Source organism: Leuresthes tenuis, unplaced genomic scaffold, assembly GCF_036924035.1.
Source record: "Leuresthes tenuis unplaced genomic scaffold, fLeuTen1.0.hap1 SCAF_3, whole genome shotgun sequence".
NCBI lineage: Eukaryota > Metazoa > Chordata > Actinopteri > Atheriniformes > Atherinopsidae > Leuresthes > Leuresthes tenuis.
Genome location: NW_027325357.1, coordinates 39272829 through 39292194, shown reverse-complemented (window position 1 = coordinate 39292194; position 19366 = coordinate 39272829). Strand labels below are relative to the sequence as shown.

At 48.1% G+C, this 19366-nt stretch overlaps 1 protein-coding gene across 6 annotated transcripts in view; it reads left to right on the top strand.

The window, feature by feature from the left end:
* The first annotated feature begins 4504 nt into the window (after positions 1-4504).
* Positions 4505-19366, top strand: part of plekha6 (pleckstrin homology domain containing, family A member 6) — a 67262-nt gene continuing 52400 nt past the window's right edge. For 5 of the 6 annotated variants that reach the window (XM_072383003.1, XM_072383005.1, XM_072383002.1 and 2 more), the window contains exon 1: positions 12420-12533. In XM_072383003.1, the coding sequence (XP_072239104.1) occupies positions 12435-12533 (99 nt within the window). In that variant the 5' untranslated portion in view covers positions 12420-12434. Of the gene's footprint in view, positions 4716-12419; positions 12534-19366 lie in introns of those variants that run through there. The other variant, XM_072383010.1, reaches the window with a different exon arrangement.

The following is a 19366-nucleotide window of genomic DNA, read 5'->3' as shown; positions in this document are numbered from 1 at the left end:
CTATACTGGCCAAAACAAATAGACTCAGGGACAGCTGTAATTACTGCTGTTACCTGGTGGTATCCGCGCACCAGATTGACCTTGAAAAAAAGGTTATGGCCCCCACCAAGTGAGCGGAGAAGTCCTCTATGTGTGGGACAGTGTATCGGTCAAAAATGTATTTGAAAAATATAAATTGAGATTATATCAAAATATAAGAGAGCGCTAGTGGCATTAGGGCAATTACCAAATAGGGTGGAATCAAGAAATAATTAGATGACAATCAAATGTGCAGACAGGCAGCCTGAAAGTGCCTGTGTGATGGGGTCCTGTATGTGCTAGATAGAGGTCATGGACAGGTTGGGAGGAGGGGGTCCAGGGCAGAGAGGTAGTATGGTGAAGAAGTCTGTGAATTGAGGAGCTGAACAGCCCTGGGAACAACCGCATGCTTCACCAGGTGGGTGGCCCTGTGGTCATCAGTGTAGAGGATTAACAGCAGAGGTGAAAAGATGTGGCCTTGAGGGGCGGAAGAGGTGTCATTGACCAGCACTCAGAACCATTCTGAAAGTCTATGAAAGTCAATGATTTTCATTGTTGTGACCTGCCACCCAAATGTTTCTGTGAATAGATTAAGATTAAGATCAGATTTATTTGTCATGCATACATGCTTACACACGAAATTTGTCCTCCGCTTTTAACCCATCCAGGTTGGAACCTGTTGACACACACTCATAGAGACATATGCCATACCCTGGAGTGGTGGACAGCCATTCACAGCACCCGGGGAGCATGAGGATACAGTGCCTTGCTCAAGGGCACCTCCACCGTGACAATCTTTTGAGCATCTTTTGGGGATTGAACCGCCAGCCTTCAGGTTATTGGTCGCCCCCGCAGAAGCAGTGTTCACAATGGCTATGTTCTCGATCCCCTACCAAGCTGACCAGGCTTCCCTGGCCAGTTACTCCTCCGCCTTGTTTTTATACCTCAGTTTGGCATTTTTATGGCCTACTAAACTCCCTGCTAACTTTCTTCTTTTCAGACTCTGTACAGGTGAAAAAAAAATCCTTTTCTTTTTCTTAAGGAGCGAAGCTACCAGTTTTGATACAAAAGAAGAGCAAATTCATCTCCACAACAAATGTCAGCGCAGTTTCATATATATATAATATGAACTATTATATTAATATCATATGAATATCATATGAAATATCATATCATATGAAACTGCGCTGACATTTTTTGTGTATATATGTATGATATTTATATGTACCCTGGCTAAATGGGCTCAGGACACCGAAATCGTATTTTGGGGTCTTTATTCTGAGCAGAAAATTGGTGTTCAGTTTACATAAAAAAGAAAGAATAAAATACAACTCACAGTTGTTTTCAATAATATATGGTATAATCCTTACCACAGAAAACAAAATGAAATAAATTAAAAAGTTCTTTCAGAGGACTCTCCTCTATATATTTGCTCTTTGGCAAAGCAAGGGTTTCATCAACACTTAACTGGTGATTGGTTCTGTCAAGAGAAGTCAGTATACAAGTACAAACTAAATATAACAAGAGTGCAAAAGTAACTATAATGGCTGATCTCTGTAACACCAACAGCGCAGTCAAACATCTTACATTTACAGACATTAACAAACAATCATTGCATATGTGAATGTACTGACATGGTTATCCGTCTGCAACAGCAGACACTGCAGAGATGAGGTTCTACGCCATTACAGGAAACAGACCCGTGAATCCGCTATGCATCAACGAAATACAGAGACATCAGTACAAAACACTTTACAAAAACGTGGTCATGATTTATTTCTAACAGGCCAACAGCTATTATTTCATGTCACTTGTTGCACTTAGAAACATATTTTACCTTAAACAACAGTTCACTCCATCCAGAACCAAACCCACATGTCTGTGTTGTTCTAATCAATATGGCGTCTCACACAGTGGCGGATTTAGCAATTTGGGGGCCCAAGGCGAACTTAGCTAGGGGGCCCTTCAAAACCGTTCTTTTAATACAAAGGGACCCCTCAATAGGCTACTTGCATTAAATAAAGAGAAGAATGTCAGAAATAAGTTTAAAATATAACAGCAGTATATGTCAAAATGCAAAAAAAAATTTTTAAAGAAAACTCACCAGACAGTTGTGTGAGTGAGAAAGAGAGATAACTTAGTTGGAGTAGTAGAGAGTGGGTGTATGGGAGTGAGGTTGATGTAAAGGTGACGTTGCTCTACTAATGCATCAGTAGTAAACTGTGCAACAAGGCATATTAATTCATTTTGAATATGCTTACTGAGGTATGTATCTGTGAGCTGTTTTTCTTGAATTCTCCACAGATGCTCCTTCATGACGGGGTCAAATTGAGCCATTAATTGCACTTGTCCCAGGAAATTGCCATGTTCATACAGCCTCTCTCTGTGTCCTCTAAATGCAAGATTATGCTCAGCTCGGTGACTAACAATGGCAAGCAATCTTTTTAAAATTTCTTTCCATCTAGTAGCTTCAGCATTTATGAGATCCTGTCTCACCTGATCAATAGCTGTGCCACTTCGAAGGTGAGTGCTCAGTATGTGCCAGGCAACCATGTGTGAGACGTGTTGGACAGACCTCTCATGTTGCTTAAGGTGAGCTTGGAGGTTTTTCCAGTTGCTAAAGCCAGTGTTGGAGCTCAGCTGTGCATCTCCATCACCAAAAAGCCAGCAACAAAAGCACATGACAGAATCCTTGGACTTGCTGTAGACTAGCCAGGACCTGTTGATTTCCCCGTTCCTCATTAACATGAAATAGTTTACTTTTGTGAATCGCCGACCTTCGTTTCGGGGGAACTCTAGCTCGAGTTGAACAGGTCCTTTCATCACAATGTCGCATCGTTCCCTCTCATTAACAACCGCTAGCCACAGCGCCGGGTCATCTCCCAACACTACGTCACTTTCGCGGTGTTCAGAAGACTCTGGGCTACTCACCAACTCATCAACTATTTTTTCCAAATTAGTCGGCTTGTCATCCATCAGCTCGTCTGCTCTGTCAGAAATAGCAGATAGCTCATCACATACAGGTAGCTCCCCTGAATCTTCAACGACCGGCTCGACATTCAACAGTCAACCGGCGTTGTTGACACATTAAAAAAACTAAGTTTGGGGTGTGTAGCATTCTTTTGTTTTGTTTCCTCCCGCTTTCTCCTTTTATTAGCCCCACTTGGATATTGTGCTTAATTTTAAGTTAACTGTCAACAAACCGTACTTGTCACTTCCACTTAATTTCCGACTTTCGCGCTGACGTTTTGGGGTTCGCGCGTTCAGGCAGGGAATAGTCCATTATAACAGGAAGGGGGGGGGGGGGGGGGGGTAATACGATTGGGGCCTTTTCATGTTTTTCGTTTGTTTGTTTTTTGTCTTTTTTTTCCGTTTAAACATACACAATTACAATTTATAAACACAATGGTTGGGGGCTACTTTCCAGAGGCCCCAAGCCCTGCTTAGCGGGGAGGGGGCAGCTGGTCGGGGGCCCCCTCAGGTTGGGGGCCCCAGGCAATTGCCTACCTTTGCCTTAATGGTAAGACCGCGTATGGTCTCACCTCCGGTTCTTTTTCGGGACTGCAAACCAAATACCACAGTCAAAGGTGGGACTCCTTAATCGAGACAGAGCCATCTAGTGGTGTAACCGTCTAGTTTTTTATTTCCCACCTGGCTACATATATATATAACATATATGATATATTTTGGATTAGGTTGGGTAGCACAGACTGGGTTTTGCCCTTCTGAGCTGCTGGTAGCTCAACTCAACCATCAGAATGTCTCTAAAATTCTCTCTAAATCTCTAAACTGAGAGTGCTCTGACTACTGTGCACTCACAAGTCCACTTGGGAAAAAAAATACATTGCCTCTGACCACAACTGTAGCACATGAGGAAAAATATGCAAGTTAGTAGTAAGTACAGCAATGTCACAGCATTACATTCTGTTACAACAAGCAAGAACATCTTATAAGTCTATGTGGGTAGTGTCTGGTCACATGATGTAGAGCTGTTGAGCAAAATATTGATATACTTTGAGTAGAGGAAGCATAAGATTCAATGCAACAGGTGTTTATAATTAAAGTTATTGAAAATAATTACACATTTTCACATTTATCTATGCATAAAGTATTATATATTACACAGTAATCGAAGTAGGTGTGCCCCATAAGAAAAAGTGAGCATCATTTTAAAGTCTAATTTTCCCTTATGTGGCGGCACAAATGTAGCGACCATAACACAGGCAGGGGTAACTCCTGCACAAATACGTTGACGGTCCCTAACAGCGGTCCTCTGAACGAGGCGTTAGAGGGCAGCAGTCCGTCCTCCTCCGACCCACAACAGAGGGCAGTGTGGGTGAGGATCCGCTGCTGTCGGGGGGTTTTCCAAGCTAAAACGTATTTCAACGTTGTGCTGAATTGTACTGTTAGGCGTCCGTCAGAAAGCGAGCTGCTGAAAGCACACAAAGAAAGGAGGTGCGGGGTGAGATGGCGGATTGGGTGTCAGCGGAGGCAGGACGCCTTTCGGCAGCGCTTTGAGGCTCCATTGTGGGGAGACGAGGTGCAGCCGTGCCGGTGGGCTCCGACCACCACCCCCGCGCTGCAAATTAAAAAGAAAGCGCAAAAGCAGCGGGATCCTACACAACGTTTCTATCTTTTTCAGCCTGGGTGGAGGCGTGAAGTCGGACAGAGGGATATCCCTCCACCTCCTCCTCAAGGTTGGTACCGCTGCTGCTGGTCTCCGCAGCTGTTGGCAGCTGGGTAACGGGAGGGGTTGGGGTTGGGGGGGGGGTTAGGGTTGCCATAGACTGAGGGACAAAGACAGTCTTGGAGCCGCAGCTAGCTAGCTTACCGTTGTGGTCAGTCACAGAGATGCTAGCCAGCATCACTCCACCGGAACAGAGGGGGCCACAAGGAGGAGGCTGAGTGCCGACGGTCCGTAAGTAGATCGGTTAGGAGGAGCCTCGTACACCGGCCTGTCTGCCGCTCACATGGTAGCTGGTTAGATGCCACGTTTCTAAGTTGTTCGAGTGTATGATCATGGCGAAAATGAAATTTCCTGTTGGAGATTTCAGCGCCCTCACTGAGCCAGTTTGGCCGGTGTTTCCGTGCTCATGTCCACTAACTGTTGTCTCTTTGATGGATAAAGTCTTTATTTTCAACTCCATCTACACATCAACAGATGACTCTTTAGTATAAGTTCATCTAAAGATTATATGAGAGAAATATGGTCACAGTTTTCATTCTTACTCATGGTCCTAAGAAACCGAACCTCCTGTTCACAGGCTGTCCTCGGTGTCCCTGCTCTTTAAGGTGGAGGTGCTACCTGTTCACAGGCTGTCCTCGGTGTCCCTGCTCTTTAAGGTGGAGGTGCTACCTGTTCACAGGCTGTCCTCAGTGTCCCTGCTCTTTAAGGTGGAGGTGCTACCTGTTCACAGGCTGTCCTCAGTGTCCCTGCTCTTTAAGGTGGAGGTGCTACCTGTTCACAGGCTGTCCTCGGTGTCCCTGCTCTTTAAGGTGGAGGTGCTACCTGTTCACAGGCTGTCCTCAGTGTCCCTGCTCTTTAAGGTGGAGGTGCTACCTGTTCACAGGCTGTCCTCAGTGTCCCTGCTCTTTAAGGTGGAGGTGCTACCTGTTCACAGGCTGTCCTCAGTGTCCCTGCTCTTTAAGGTGGAGGTGCTACCTGTTCACAGGCTGTCCTCGGTGTCCCTGCTCTTTAAGGTGGAGGTGCTACCTGTTCACAGGCTGTCCTCAGTGTCCCTGCTCTTTAAGGTGGAGGTGCTACCTGTTCACAGGCTGTCCTCAGTGTCCCTGCTCTTTAAGGTGGAGGTGCTACCTGTTCACTGGCTGTCCTCAGTGTCCCTGCTCTTTAAGGTGGAGGTGCTACCTGTTCACAGGCTGTCCTCAGTGTCCCTGCTCTTTAAGGTGGAGGTGCTACCTGTTCACAGGCTGTCCTCAGTGTCCCTGCTCTTTAAGGTGGAGGTGCTACCTGTTCACTGGCTGTCCTCAGTGTCCCTGCTCTTTAAGGTGGAGGTGCTACCTGTTCACAGGCTGTCCTCAGTGTCCCTGCTCTTTAAGGTGGAGGTGCTACCTGTTCACAGGCTGTCCTCAGTGTCCCTGCTCTTTAAGGTGGAGGTGCTACCTGTTCACAGGCTGTCCTCAGTGTCCCTGCTCTTTAAGGTGGAGGTGCTACCTGTTCACTGGCTGTCCTCAGTGTCCCTGCTCTTTAAGGTGGAGGTGCTACCTGTTCACAGGCTGTCCTCAGTGTCCCTGCTCTTTAAGGTGGAGGTGCTACCTGTTCACAGGCTGTCCTCAGTGTCCCTGCTCTTTAAGGTGGAGGTGCTACCTGTTCACAGGCTGTCCTCGGTGTCCCTGCTCTTTAAGGTGGAGGTGCTACCTGTTCACAGGCTGTCCTCAGTGTCCCTGCTCTTTAAGGTGGAGGTGCTACCTGTTCACAGGCTGTCCTCAGTGTCCCTGCTCTTTAAGGTGGAGGTGCTACCTGTTCACAGGCTGTCCTCGGTGTCCCTGCTCTTTAAGGTGGAGGTGCTACCTGTTCACAGGCTGTCCTCGGTGTCCCTGCTCTTTAAGGTGGAGGTGCTACCTGTTCACAGGCTGTCCTCGGTGTCCCTGCTCTTTAAGGTGGAGGTGCTACCTGTTCACAGGCTGTCCTCAGTGTCCCTGCTCTTTAAGGTGGAGGTGCTACCTGTTCACAGGCTGTCCTCAGTGTCCCTGCTCTTTAAGGTGGAGGTGCTACCTGTTCACAGGCTGTCCTCAGTGTCCCTGCTCTTTAAGGTGGAGGTGCTACCTGTTCACAGGCTGTCCTTAGTGTCCCTGCTCTTTAAGGTGGAGGTGCTACCTGTTCACAGGCTGTCCTCGGTGTCCCTGCTCTTTAAGGTGGAGGTGCTACCTGTTCACAGGCTGTCCTCGGTGTCCCTGCTCTTTAAGGTGGAGTTGCTACCTGTTCACAGGCTGTCCTCGGTGTCCCTGCTCTTTAAGGTGGAGGTGCTACCTGTTCACAGGCTGTCCTCGGTGTCCCTGCTCTTTAAGGTGGAGGTGCTACCTGTTCACAGGCTGTCCTCAGTGTCCCTGCTCTTTAAGGTGGAGGTGCTACCTGTTCACAGGCTGTCCTCAGTGTCCCTGCTCTTTAAGGTGGAGGTGCTACCTGTTCACTGGCTGTCCTCAGTGTCCCTGCTCTTTAAGGTGGAGGTGCTACCTGTTCACAGACTGTCCTCAGTGTCCCTGCTCTTTAAGGTGGAGGTGCTACCTGTTCACAGGCTGTCCTCAGTGTCCCTGCTCTTTAAGGTGGAGGTGCTACCTGTTCACAGGCTGTCCTCAGTGTCCCTGCTCTTTAAGGTGGAGGTGCTACCTGTTCACAGGCTGTCCTCGGTGTCCCTGCTCTTTAAGGTGGAGGTGCTACCTGTTCACAGGCTGTCCTCAGTGTCCCTGCTCTTTAAGGTGGAGGTGCTACCTGTTCACAGGCTGTCCTCAGTGTCCCTGCTCTTTAAGGTGGAGGTGCTACCTGTTCACAGGCTGTCCTCAGTGTCCCTGCTCTTTAAGGTGGAGGTGCTACCTGTTCACAGGCTGTCCTCGGTGTCCCTGCTCTTTAAGGTGGAGGTGCTACCTGTTCACAGGCTGTCCTCGGTGTCCCTGCTCTTTAAGGTGGAGGTGCTACCTGTTCACAGGCTGTCCTCAGTGTCCCTGCTCTTTAAGGTGGAGGTGCTACCTGTTCACAGGCTGTCCTCAGTGTCCCTGCTCTTTAAGGTGGAGGTGCTACCTGTTCACAGGCTGTCCTCAGTGTCCCTGCTCTTTAAGGTGGAGGTGCTACCTGTTCACAGGCTGTCCTCAGTGTCCCTGCTCTTTAAGGTGGAGGTGCTACCTGTTCACAGGCTGTCCTCAGTGTCCCTGCTCTTTAAGGTGGAGGTGCTACCTGTTCACAGGCTGTCCTCAGTGTCCCTGCTCTTTAAGGTGGAGGTGCTACCTGTTCACAGGGTGTCCTCAGTGTCCCTGCTCTTTAAGGTGGAGGTGCTACCTGTTCACAGGCTGTCCTCGGTGTCCCTGCTCTTTAAGGTGGAGGTGCTACCTGTTCACAGGCTGTCCTCGGTGTCCCTGCTCTTTAAGGTGGAGGTGCTACCTGTTCACATGCTGTCCTCGGTGTCCCTGCTCTTTAAGGTGGAGGTGCTACCTGTTCACAGGCTGTCCTCAGTGTCCCTGCTCTTTAAGGTGGAGGTGCTACCTGTTCACAGGCTGTCCTCAGTGTCCCTGCTCTTTAAGGTGGAGGTGCTACCTGTTCACAGGCTGTCCTCGGTGTCCCTGCTCTTTAAGGTGGAGGTGCTACCTGTTCACAGGGTGTCCTCGGTGTCCCTGCTCTTTAAGGTGGAGGTGCTACCTGTTCACAAGCTGTCCTCGGTGTCCCTGCTCTTTAAGGTGGAGGTGCTACCTGTTCACAGGCTGTCCTCGGTGTCCCTGCTCTTTAAGGTGGAGGTGCTACCTGTTCACAGGCTGTCCTCGGTGTCCCTGCTCTTTAAGGTGGAGGTGCTACCTGTTCACAGGCTGTCCTCGGTGTCCCTGCTCTTTAAGGTGGAGGTGCTACCTGTTCACAGGCTGTCCTCGGTGTCCCTGCTCTTTAAGGTGGAGGTGCTACCTGTTCACAGGCTGTCCTCAGTGTCCCTGCTCTTTAAGGTGGAGGTGCTACCTGTTCACAGGCTGTCCTCAGTGTCCCTGCTCTTTAAGGTGGAGGTGCTACCTGTTCACAGGCTGTCCTCAGTGTCCCTGCTCTTTAAGGTGGAGGTGCTACCTGTTCACAGGCTGTCCTCAGTGTCCCTGCTCTTTAAGGTGGAGGTGCTACCTGTTCACAGGCTGTCCTCAGTGTCCCTGCTCTTTAAGGTGGAGGTGCTACCTGTTCACAGGCTGTCCTCAGTGTCCCTGCTCTTTAAGGTGGAGGTGCTACCTGTTCACAGGCTGTCCTCGGTGTCCCTGCTCTTTAAGGTGGAGGTGCTACCTGTTCACAGGCTGTCCTCGGTGTCCCTGCTCTTTAAGGTGGAGGTGCTACCTGTTCACAGGCTGTCCTCGGTGTCCCTGCTCTTTAAGGTGGAGGTGCTACCTGTTCACAGGCTGTCCTCGGTGTCCCTGCTCTTTAAGGTGGAGGTGCTACCTGTTCACAGACTGTCCTCAGTGTCCCTGCTCTTTAAGGTGGAGGTGCTACCTGTTCACAGGCTGTCCTCAGTGTCCCTGCTCTTTAAGGTGGAGGTGCTACCTGTTCACAGGCTGTCCTCAGTGTCCCTGCTCTTTAAGGTGGAGGTGCTACCTGTTCACAGACTGTCCTCAGTGTCCCTGCTCTTTAAGGTGGAGGTGCTACCTGTTCACTGGCTGTCCTCAGTGTCCCTGCTCTTTAAGGTGGAGGTGCTACCTGTTCACAGGCTGTCCTCAGTGTCCCTGCTCTTTAAGGTGGAGGTGCTACCTGTTCACAGACTGTCCTCAGTGTCCCTGCTCTTTAAGGTGGAGGTGCTACCTGTTCACAGGCTGTCCTCAGTGTCCTTCTCTTTAAGGTGGAGGTGCTACCTGTTCACAGGCTGTCCTCAGTGTCCCTGCTCTTTAAGGTGGAGGTGCTACCTGTTCACAGGCTGTCCTCAGTGTCCCTGCTCTTTAAGGTGGAGGTGCTACCTGTTCACAGGCTGTCCTCGGTGTCCCTGCTCTTTAAGGTGGAGGTGCTACCTGTTCACAGGCTGTCCTCGGTGTCCCTGCTCTTTAAGGTGGAGGTGCTACCTGTTCACAGGCTGTCCTCAGTGTCCCTGCTCTTTAAGGTGGAGGTGCTACCTGTTCACAGGCTGTCCTCAGTGTCCCTGCTCTTTAAGGTGGAGGTGCTACCTGTTCACAGGCTGTCCTCAGTGTCCCTGCTCTTTAAGGTGGAGGTGCTACCTGTTCACAGGCTGTCCTCAGTGTCCTTCTCTTTAAGGTGGAGGTGCTACCTGTTCACAGGCTGTCCTCAGTGTCCCTGCTCTTTAAGGTGGAGGTGCTACCTGTTCACAGGCTGTCCTCAGTGTCCCTGCTCTTTAAGGTGGAGGTGCTACCTGTTCACAGGCTGTCCTCAGTGTCCCTGCTCTTTAAGGTGGAGGTGCTACCTGTTCACAGACTGTCCTCGGTGTCCCTGCTCTTTAAGGTGGAGGTGCTACCTGTTCACAGGCTGTCCTCAGTGTCCCTGCTCTTTAAGGTGGAGGTGCTACCTGTTCACAGGCTGTCCTCAGTGTCCCTGCTCTTTAAGGTGGAGGTGCTACCTGTTCACAGGCTGTCCTCAGTGTCCCTGCTCTTTAAGGTGGAGGTGCTACCTGTTCACTGGCTGTCCTCGGTGTCCCTGCTCTTTAAGGTGGAGGTGCTACCTGTTCACAGGCTGTCCTCGGTGTCCCTGCTCTTTAAGGTGGAGGTGCTACCTGTTCACAGACTGTCCTCAGTGTCCCTGCTCTTTAAGGTGGAGGTGCTACCTGTTCACAGGCTGTCCTCAGTGTCCTTCTCTTTAAGGTGGAGGTGCTACCTGTTCACAGGCTGTCCTCGGTGTCCCTGCTCTTTAAGGTGGAGGTGCTACCTGTTCACAGACTGTCCTCAGTGTCCCTGCTCTTTAAGGTGGAGGTGCTACCTGTTCACAGGCTGTCCTCAGTGTCCTTCTCTTTAAGGTGGAGGTGCTACCTGTTCACAGGCTGTCCTCAGTGTCCCTGCTCTTTAAGGTGGAGGTGCTACCTGTCCTCAGTGTCCCTGCTCTTTAAGGTGGAGGTGCTACCTGTTCACTGGCTGTCCTCAGTGTCCCTGCTCTTTAAGGTGGAGGTGCTACCTGTTCACTGGCTGTCCTCAGTGTCCCTGCTCTTTAAGGTGGAGGTGCTACCTGTTCACAGGCTGTCCTCAGTGTCCCTGCTCTTTAAGGTGGAGGTGCTACCTGTTCACAGGCTGTCCTTAGTGTCCCTGCTCTTTAAGGTGGAGGTGCTACCTGTTCACAGGCTGTCCTCAGTGTCCCTGCTCTTTAAGGTGGAGGTGCTACCTGTTCACAGGCTGTCCTCAGTGTCCCTGCTCTTTAAGGTGGAGGTGCTACCTGTTCACAGGCTGTCCTCAGTGTCCCTGCTCTTTAAGGTGGAGGTGCTACCTGTTCACAGGCTGTCCTCAGTGTCCCTGCTCTTTAAGGTGGAGGTGCTACCTGTTCACAGGCTGTCCTCAGTGTCCCTGCTCTTTAAGGTGGAGGTGCTACCTGTTCACAGGCTGTCCTCGGTGTCCCTGCTCTTTAAGGTGGAGGTGCTACCTGTTCACAGGGTGTCCTCAGTGTCCTTCTCTTTAAGGTGGAGGTGCTACCTGTTCACAGGCTGTCCTCGGTGTCCCTGCTCTTTAAGGTGGAGGTGCTACCTGTTCACAGGCTGTCCTCGGTGTCCCTGCTCTTTAAGGTGGAGGTGCTACCTGTTCACAGGCTGTCCTCAGTGTCCCTGCTCTTTAAGGTGGAGGTGCTACCTGTTCACAGGCTGTCCTCAGTGTCCCTGCTCTTTAAGGTGGAGGTGCTACCTGTTCACAGGCTGTCCTCGGTGTCCCTGCTCTTTAAGGTGGAGGTGCTACCTGTTCACAGGCTGTCCTCAGTGTCCCTGCTCTTTAAGGTGGAGGTGCACTGCTGAGTTTGGACCTGAGGAGGTGGCTCTCCTGTGTTGTGCCACCATGTACTATTGGGTTAGGGTTGTTGTGTACCCTTTGTAATGTCTCCTGTCCATGGACTCAACATATTAAAGGGAATGCAGTGTTCCACATGTTATTAGCAGCCATAAGCCCCGGTTACCCATCAGCCACAGTCCTGTTGAACAGTGCATTTCCTCTGCTTAACAGAACTGATTTCATTTAAACCTTTTAACAATACAATTGTGTCAGTTAGAAGAAAAACCATTTAAGTTAACCAACCAATTAGAGAAGATGCAAACTCCACACAGAAAGGCCCAGCATGCTGTGAGGGGACAGTCTAACAAGTAAGCAGCCCTGTTTCAGGATGTTATCAACGCGTCTGCACTCCATCAAATGACCATATCTTCACTATGTACCACAGCCCCTTAGCTTTAATGCAACGACTGCTTAAAAACCCACGCTTGATCAATGTTCTGACTGCCTCCTGTTTAAAGTGCTGTACAGATAGAAGCTGAAGTAGTTTGATGTGAAAAGGCATCACACATTCAGAGGCCTGCAGGCTTGGTCCTGTTCATGTGAGTGTTGGTCTTTTTATAACGATGGGGGTGTCTGTAGACTCACTGGGGTGTATGAAGTGGAACAAATTAGACCCCAACAGAGGAGCCCATATCACCTCTGTAGCATTTGTCACACTGTAAAGGGATTATGTAATATTTGATATAAGAGGTGCAAATGCACTTCAGAATAGACTAATATGAATTCACATCTTTGCTACTTTGTCCAGGAACATAGGTTTGGACATGAATGGGAAGCTGAATGCTGCTGCTGAGAAGATCATTTACTCCAAAAGTGCTAATATGGTGTCAGATCTGTCTCCAGAAGCCCAGTCTTACACTTGGGTGAGCTCACATACATGAACATACACTCACACACAGACACACACGCATATGCCTTGTGTATGTGTTTAGGTTCTGGCAGAAATGCTCAGCCGTGGTGTTGACAGCCTTTCTAACTCATGGTATGTTTTTAGCATGTAAAAAACACGTGCATATAGGTGCCTGTCTGCTTTTTGCAGATTTAATCCTCATCATTAATGGGTTCCATCCAGGCAAATCTGTAATGAGCTCTATGCAGTCAAAGTGCCCAGCAAACAGCAGCAAACAGCAGCAAAGCACTGGCATAGCAGCGCTGTCATAGCTACCAATGTTTTGTGCTTGTAGCCAAACTGTTTCTGGTGTTCTAGTTTTCTGCTGGTCGTCCCACTCCAGATGCAACATTAGCCTACTGTAGGGCCTGAAAAGTGTGGCCACAGGGATCTTTGTGGTACTTTATGAGCGGTTCAGTGAGAAATTCAGCGAGGATTTCTTTTTTCTGAAGTTTCCTCCCCACACTCGACATGTGCTCTGGCTTCAGTTCAGCCATGTTTTTATGGAAAACTGAAATGACCACCATCCAAAATAAATACAAAAACATGCACATAAATAAAGAGCTGAGTTATTGTGGTGATAAATGTATGGAGACCCCAAGCTTTTCTTTTTGCATTCCCTGGCAATAGTAGGATCTGAGCAGCCTTACTGTTGTGGTTGTCACAGCACGCAGTCCAGGCTGATGTACATGCTGTGAAAACTGAATGAATATGGGTTTGATAATGAGTTGATTTCACATTTTACACACTCACTGTGGCATCATTTGCTTCATAACGTATATATTCTCACACATGTGTATGCGTTTGTATGCAGTCATTCTGGCAGTTTCAGCCCTCCACACTGCCCTCAGTGTCATGCTTCAGTCCTCAGCCTGGCAGAGCACAGCAGCTGTGTGCACGGGGAAGCTGTGTAGGAACCAGCTGATGGTGAAGTGTTCACCTCATAGAGAGCTCATCAGTGGATGGAGCTGTTCACGGTTCTGTATGTGACTTGAATACAGAGATCTGACGGGGAGGAGTCAGAAGATTTTAAAGGTGATTCTGTACTGAGCAGGCAGCCAGTAGAGGGACATTCAAATGTCCGTGTTTGTGGAAGAACTGTGGCTGCTGCTTTGTGAATGAGTTGAAATCATTCTACTGTTTGTTTGGGTAATCCTGCAAATAAAGACTCACGTTGATCCATCCTGCTTGGTATGAATGCACAGACCAGCCAACAATTTTCTAACTTTATGTGTATGAGGTGGTAGAAATGCAGAGTGGTGATGTTGGTCTAACCGGCTCTCTGTGTTTCAGAGACAGGGATAACAAGCATGAACAGATTCTGTCTCTGACTATGTGGACCAGTAACAGTAGGTATTTCAGTTTAGTCTGTTCAGCTTGAAGAGGTTTGTGCACATCCAGCTGTGTCTGTGCTGTGGCTGGCTCTTGATACCATCCCAACAGTTTGGTTGGGATGGTATCAAGTGAAGACGTGCAGGACCTTTGATGATGAATAGCGTCATTCAAAGCTGTAGAATTTGCAGCTGAGAACGTAGACAATGGACTTGTGGCAGTGATATGGTATACTACAAGAAGCTAATAATCATCTCTAAAGCCAGAAGGATTTTTTTTCTGTTATATGTGGTCACAGAGGGAACTCCAGCAGATCAGCAGGGATTCATTAGTGTTTTTTAAGAGAGGAGAATGAAAGATTATCGTTAATTGCTTGGGAGATGTAAGACTCTGGCAGTTGTGAGAATGGATTGCATTTTTATTGATCTCAAAGTTGAAAGCTCTCCGGCAGATGCTCTTTGCTGTCCTGACTTTTCCACTGTTGGTGCCTCAGGTGGTCCACCTCAGTTTTTACAGGAGGAGCATGTTCAGTGGTTTCAGTGCGACATGGTCTCAGAGACAGTGTCCATCACTGCTTCACATAATGGCAGTAATGCTACTATGTACTTTAAGAGCTCATGAATTAAAACACATGGCAGTACGTGCATTAATGTAATGCTTGTTGGTTTTTGTCTTGAACAGATGACTTCAGAAAATGTGCTGTAGGGATCAAAGATGGCATCATCTAGACTCTTTGTGCCCTTTAGAAATGAACATGTCAAGTGCCTGATCTTTTCTATGGCTGGGTCCAGTGACACGAGTGAACACATTGTAGTGATCAGGTGAACTTTTGTGTGTCAGGACTGTTGCTATCTGTGTGAATATTCAAATCTCCTGAAATCATAATGCAGTTACACTTAGTTGTGATGTTTGATATAAAGTCTACCACTTCTTCCAGAAAACAGGCTCAGTTTAGGAGGATGATAGATGGTAAGAACAAGTACATTAGGAGGTATGGAACTGATGACCAGACCTTAATATTCAGAACTCAGATAACTGTCAAAATGTTGTGCACTGCAGTCCGTTTTACTCACCTCTGTGTTACCAGCCAGGATTCAGTATGAAGTCCAGTTTATTACTAAGAAGGGTGTCATTAATAATCACATTCATGTTTGCTAAGGACCTAACATTAAGCAGAGCAAGTTCTAATGTGCAGGAAGTCAGCAGGTTGAGACACGCAGGCTCCACATGTACAAGAAAAGTACAGGATCTTTTAGTCAGGTGTCTATTTGCCACAGTTTTTCATACAGTCTTGATATAATCAGATTTTTTTTGTTCTCCATGTGTTGACCATAATCTGAATCACAACGATTTCTCCTTCTCCGAACAATTCCTAAGTTGTAGGTATCAAGAAGGTTCTTGCTTATCTAAATGACTGTTATCTCTACAGTACACAGGAGTGTGATTCTCTTGTTTCCCCACTGTTTGAATCCTTATTCATGTTCCTCTGCTTTGAAGTTACTATGAGATGCCATGCATTGTACAATATCAGTTTCTTTTTCCATCCTGTAGTCCTTCATCATCCTTATTCCTACTGTCAAATCAAACCTTTTAATTCGGGGCGGCTGTAGCTCAGGAGGAAGGTCCACCAATCGGAAGGTCGGTGGTTCAACTCTGGCTTCCCCAGGATACATGTCAAGACACTGAACCCCACGTTGCCCCCCCAGTGTATCATTGGGGGTATGAATGTGTATGAATGATTAGAAAAGCACGTAGTTATGTGTATCTTAAGACGTGCTGTATGAATGTGTGTGAGTGGGGTGAATGCGGCATGTAGTGAAGCGCTTTCAGTAGAAAAGCGCTATACAAGTCCATTTACCAATTAGGCCATGTTGTTATGACTATTGTCCCCTACTGATAGGGGCCGGAGCCTGTCCCTGCTGTCGTCGGGCGGGAGGCAGAGTACACCCTGAATAGGTCGCCAGTCCATCACAGGGCCACACAGAGACAAACAACCATGCACGCTCACACTCACTCCTAAGGCAATTTTACAGACCCCAATTAACCTGGAGAGAACCCACACATACACGGGGAGAACATGCAAACAGAAAGGCCCCAGCCTTTTTTTCAGTCTGTGCTTTGTTTGGCTGTTTGGATACGTGTTGTTTCAAGTCCTGCACACATTGTGCTGGGCGAACGTTATCTACAGCTGGCACGAAAGAAAATCCTGTGTCTGTTGCCCTGTATCTCCTTAACATCGGAGTTTGCTACAGGCGGAGTGCTACAGGCGAGTTTCTCCGCACACACAGGATCTCGGTGGACATAGCGAGGAGCCCCGGCTCTCCGTGGATTATCGTCCCCGTGATGAAGAGGCGAAGGTGGCGCAGGGAGAGGAAGAAGAATCGAGGCTGCAAGGCGCGCTAGCTAGGCTACAGGGCCAGCCACACAGATCACCGCTTCCCGGCCTTTTCTGACAAACGCCAGATCACTCATCAACAAGATGGATCGATTGAGACTACAGGTGGCAACTGACAACAGCATGAAGGACAGCTGTGTTTTTCTGATTACAGAGACCTGGCTTCATCCATTCATCCTGGACTTTGCTATCAAGCTAACAGGATACACAGTACAGCGTTATGACAGGACAAGGGACTATGGTAAGGGGGGGGGGGTTCTGTGTTTATGTCAGCAACAACTGGTGTACTAATGCAATGACTGTTGACAGCCACTGCTCCCCAGACCTGGAGTATGCGCCTGTTAAATGCAGGCCCATCTATCTCCCGAGGGAGTTTACTGTGGTCATGATAATTGCTGTTTATATTCCACTGGATGCTAATGCTAACTCGGCTATCGGACATCTAAATGGAAGCATCAGCAATCAGCAGAGCATGTATCCTGACGCTGTGCACATCTTAACAGGGGACTTTAATCATGCAGATTTAAAGACACTGCTCCCTACATTCCACCAGCATGTGAAGTGTGCTACTAGAGGAGCCAATACGCCGGACAAGGTCTACTCCAACATCAAGCTAGGCTACAGAGCTAGGCCACGACATCACCTGGGCCAGTCTGATCACATGTCCCTGCATTTAATCCTTGCGTATGTCCCCCTCAAGAGAACTGCTCTTACCATCACAAAGACTGTAAAAACCTGACCTGATGGTGCCTCTCAGAAGCTACAGGACTGTTTCAACAGGACTAACTGGGACATCTTTGACCATCCAGACCTGGAGGTGTTCACGGATAGTGTTCCGTGTTACATTAAGTAACTGCATAGACACGGGTCTACCCCAACCAGAAGCCCTGAATGAACTGGAAGGTCCAGCGGCTGCTGAAGGAGAGGAACATCGCCTTCAGGTCTGGCATCAGAGAGGCCAAGTCAGACTACGGGAGGAGGATTGAAGACCACCTGGATAGCAACAACAGCAGGCAGGTGTGGCAGGGAGTCCAGCACCTCACCAACTACAGGACAAACTTTGGAGCTGCTGAACGACACGCCTTGCTGGCAGAGGAGCCGAACCTCTTCTTTGTCCACTTCTAGGCGGAGCAACCAGATTTCACCCTGCTGCCCATGGCAGCCTCACCCTCACATTCCATTGTCCCACCCTGCCTGAAGTCCTCCATCATAGTGCCTCTGCCCAAGAAAAACCCCACATTACCAGTCTCAATGACTACCAGCCAGTTGCACTCACCCCAGTGGTGATGAGTTTGCATACAGGGCGAACAGATCCATGGAAGAGTGCAGTTGCCACAGCCCCCCACGCTGCATTTTCCCACCTGGAGCATCAGAGGACCTACGTGCGGCTGCTCTTTTCTGACTTCAGCTCTGCATTTAATACCATCCATAAACTGGTGGGCAAACTGATGGACTTGGGTCTTCCACACGCCACTTGGACATGGAAAAACTGCACAGAACGTCGCCGGCTGCCCTCTCGCCACACTAGAGGATCAGGGAGATGGTACAGAATTTTAAAAACAAAGATATAAACTAGAGAACATTTTTTGTCCCACTGCAGTTGCCACACTTAAGACTGCCAATACCTGACTTTTTAATTTTTGAAAAGATGCTTGTATGTATGCTTGTGTGTGTGTGTTATTTATTTATGTTTTATATGTTTTTTTCCTTTTTTTTTTTAATGCACTGACTGGATGACACTTTAATTTCGTTTTACATGGTACAATGACAATAAAGATGTAATTGGGGTTGGAATTAATTTTTAAAAAATTCAGGTTGTTAATAATTTTCCTTAAAAAGAAGTTTGTGTCCTGTTCATTGAGTACATAAAAATCATAAAGCAGTGTGTATGCTATTTGTGGTTTACTTTTAGGTGTCACTGTGGTGAAAGTTAAAGTAAAAGTTGAATCACTCAGTTTGGCATAAACTAGTACTGATTGGATTTCTTATATCTGTCCGAATTTGAGGCTGATGACTTGGAGCCTCCCTTCTCTGCCAGTCATACAAAAACACAACCCATTTTTTCAAGGGGGATGCACACATCAAGTTTGAGAAATTTAATTCAGTGTTTCCCCCTCAGTTTTTAAACATTACCCTTGTACGCTTTGTGCCTAATACAAAAATGTCCCACAGAGGACGTTCACTGTGTTCAGTGAGGATCATCTGTGTGTTCAGTGAGGATCATCTGTGTGTTCAGTGAGGATCATCTCTGTGTTCAGTGAGGATCATCTCTGTGTTCAGTGAGGATCATCTCTGTGTTCAGTGAGGATCATCTCTGTGTTCAGTGAGGATCATCTCTGTGTTCAGTGAGGATCATCTCTGTGTTCAGTGAGGATCATCTCTGTGTTCAGTGAGGATCATCTCTGTGTTCAGTGAGGATCATCTCTGTGTTCAGTGAGGATCATCTGTGTGTTCAGTGAGGATCATCTGTGTGTTCAGTGAGGATCATCTCTGTGTTCAGTGAGGATCATCTCTGTGTTCAGTGAGGATCATCTCTGTGTTCAGCGAGGATCATCTCTGTGTTCAGCGAGGATCATCTCTGTGTTCAGTGAGGATCATCTCTGTGTTCAGTGAGGATCATCACTGTGTTCAGTGAGGATCATCTCTGTGTTCAGTGAGGATCATCTCTGTGTGTTCAGCGAGGATCATCTCTGTGTTCAGTGAGGATCATCACTGTGTTCAGTGAGGATCATCTCTGTGTTCAGTGAGGATCATCTCTGTGTTCAGTGAGGATCATCTCTATGTTCAGCGAGGATCATCTCTGTGTTCAGTGAGGATCATCTCTGTGTTCAGTGAGGATCATCTCTGTGTTCAGTGAGGATCATCTCTGTGTTCAGTGAGGATCATCTCTGTGTGTTCAGCGAGGATCATCTCTGTGTTCAGCGAGGATCATCTCTGTGTTCAGCGAGGATCATCTCTGTGTTCAGTGAGGATCATCTCTGTGTTCAGTGAGGATCATCTCTGTGTTCAGTGAGGATCATCTCTATGTTCAGCGAGGATCATCTCTGTGTTCAGTGAGGATCATCTCTGTGTTCAGTGAG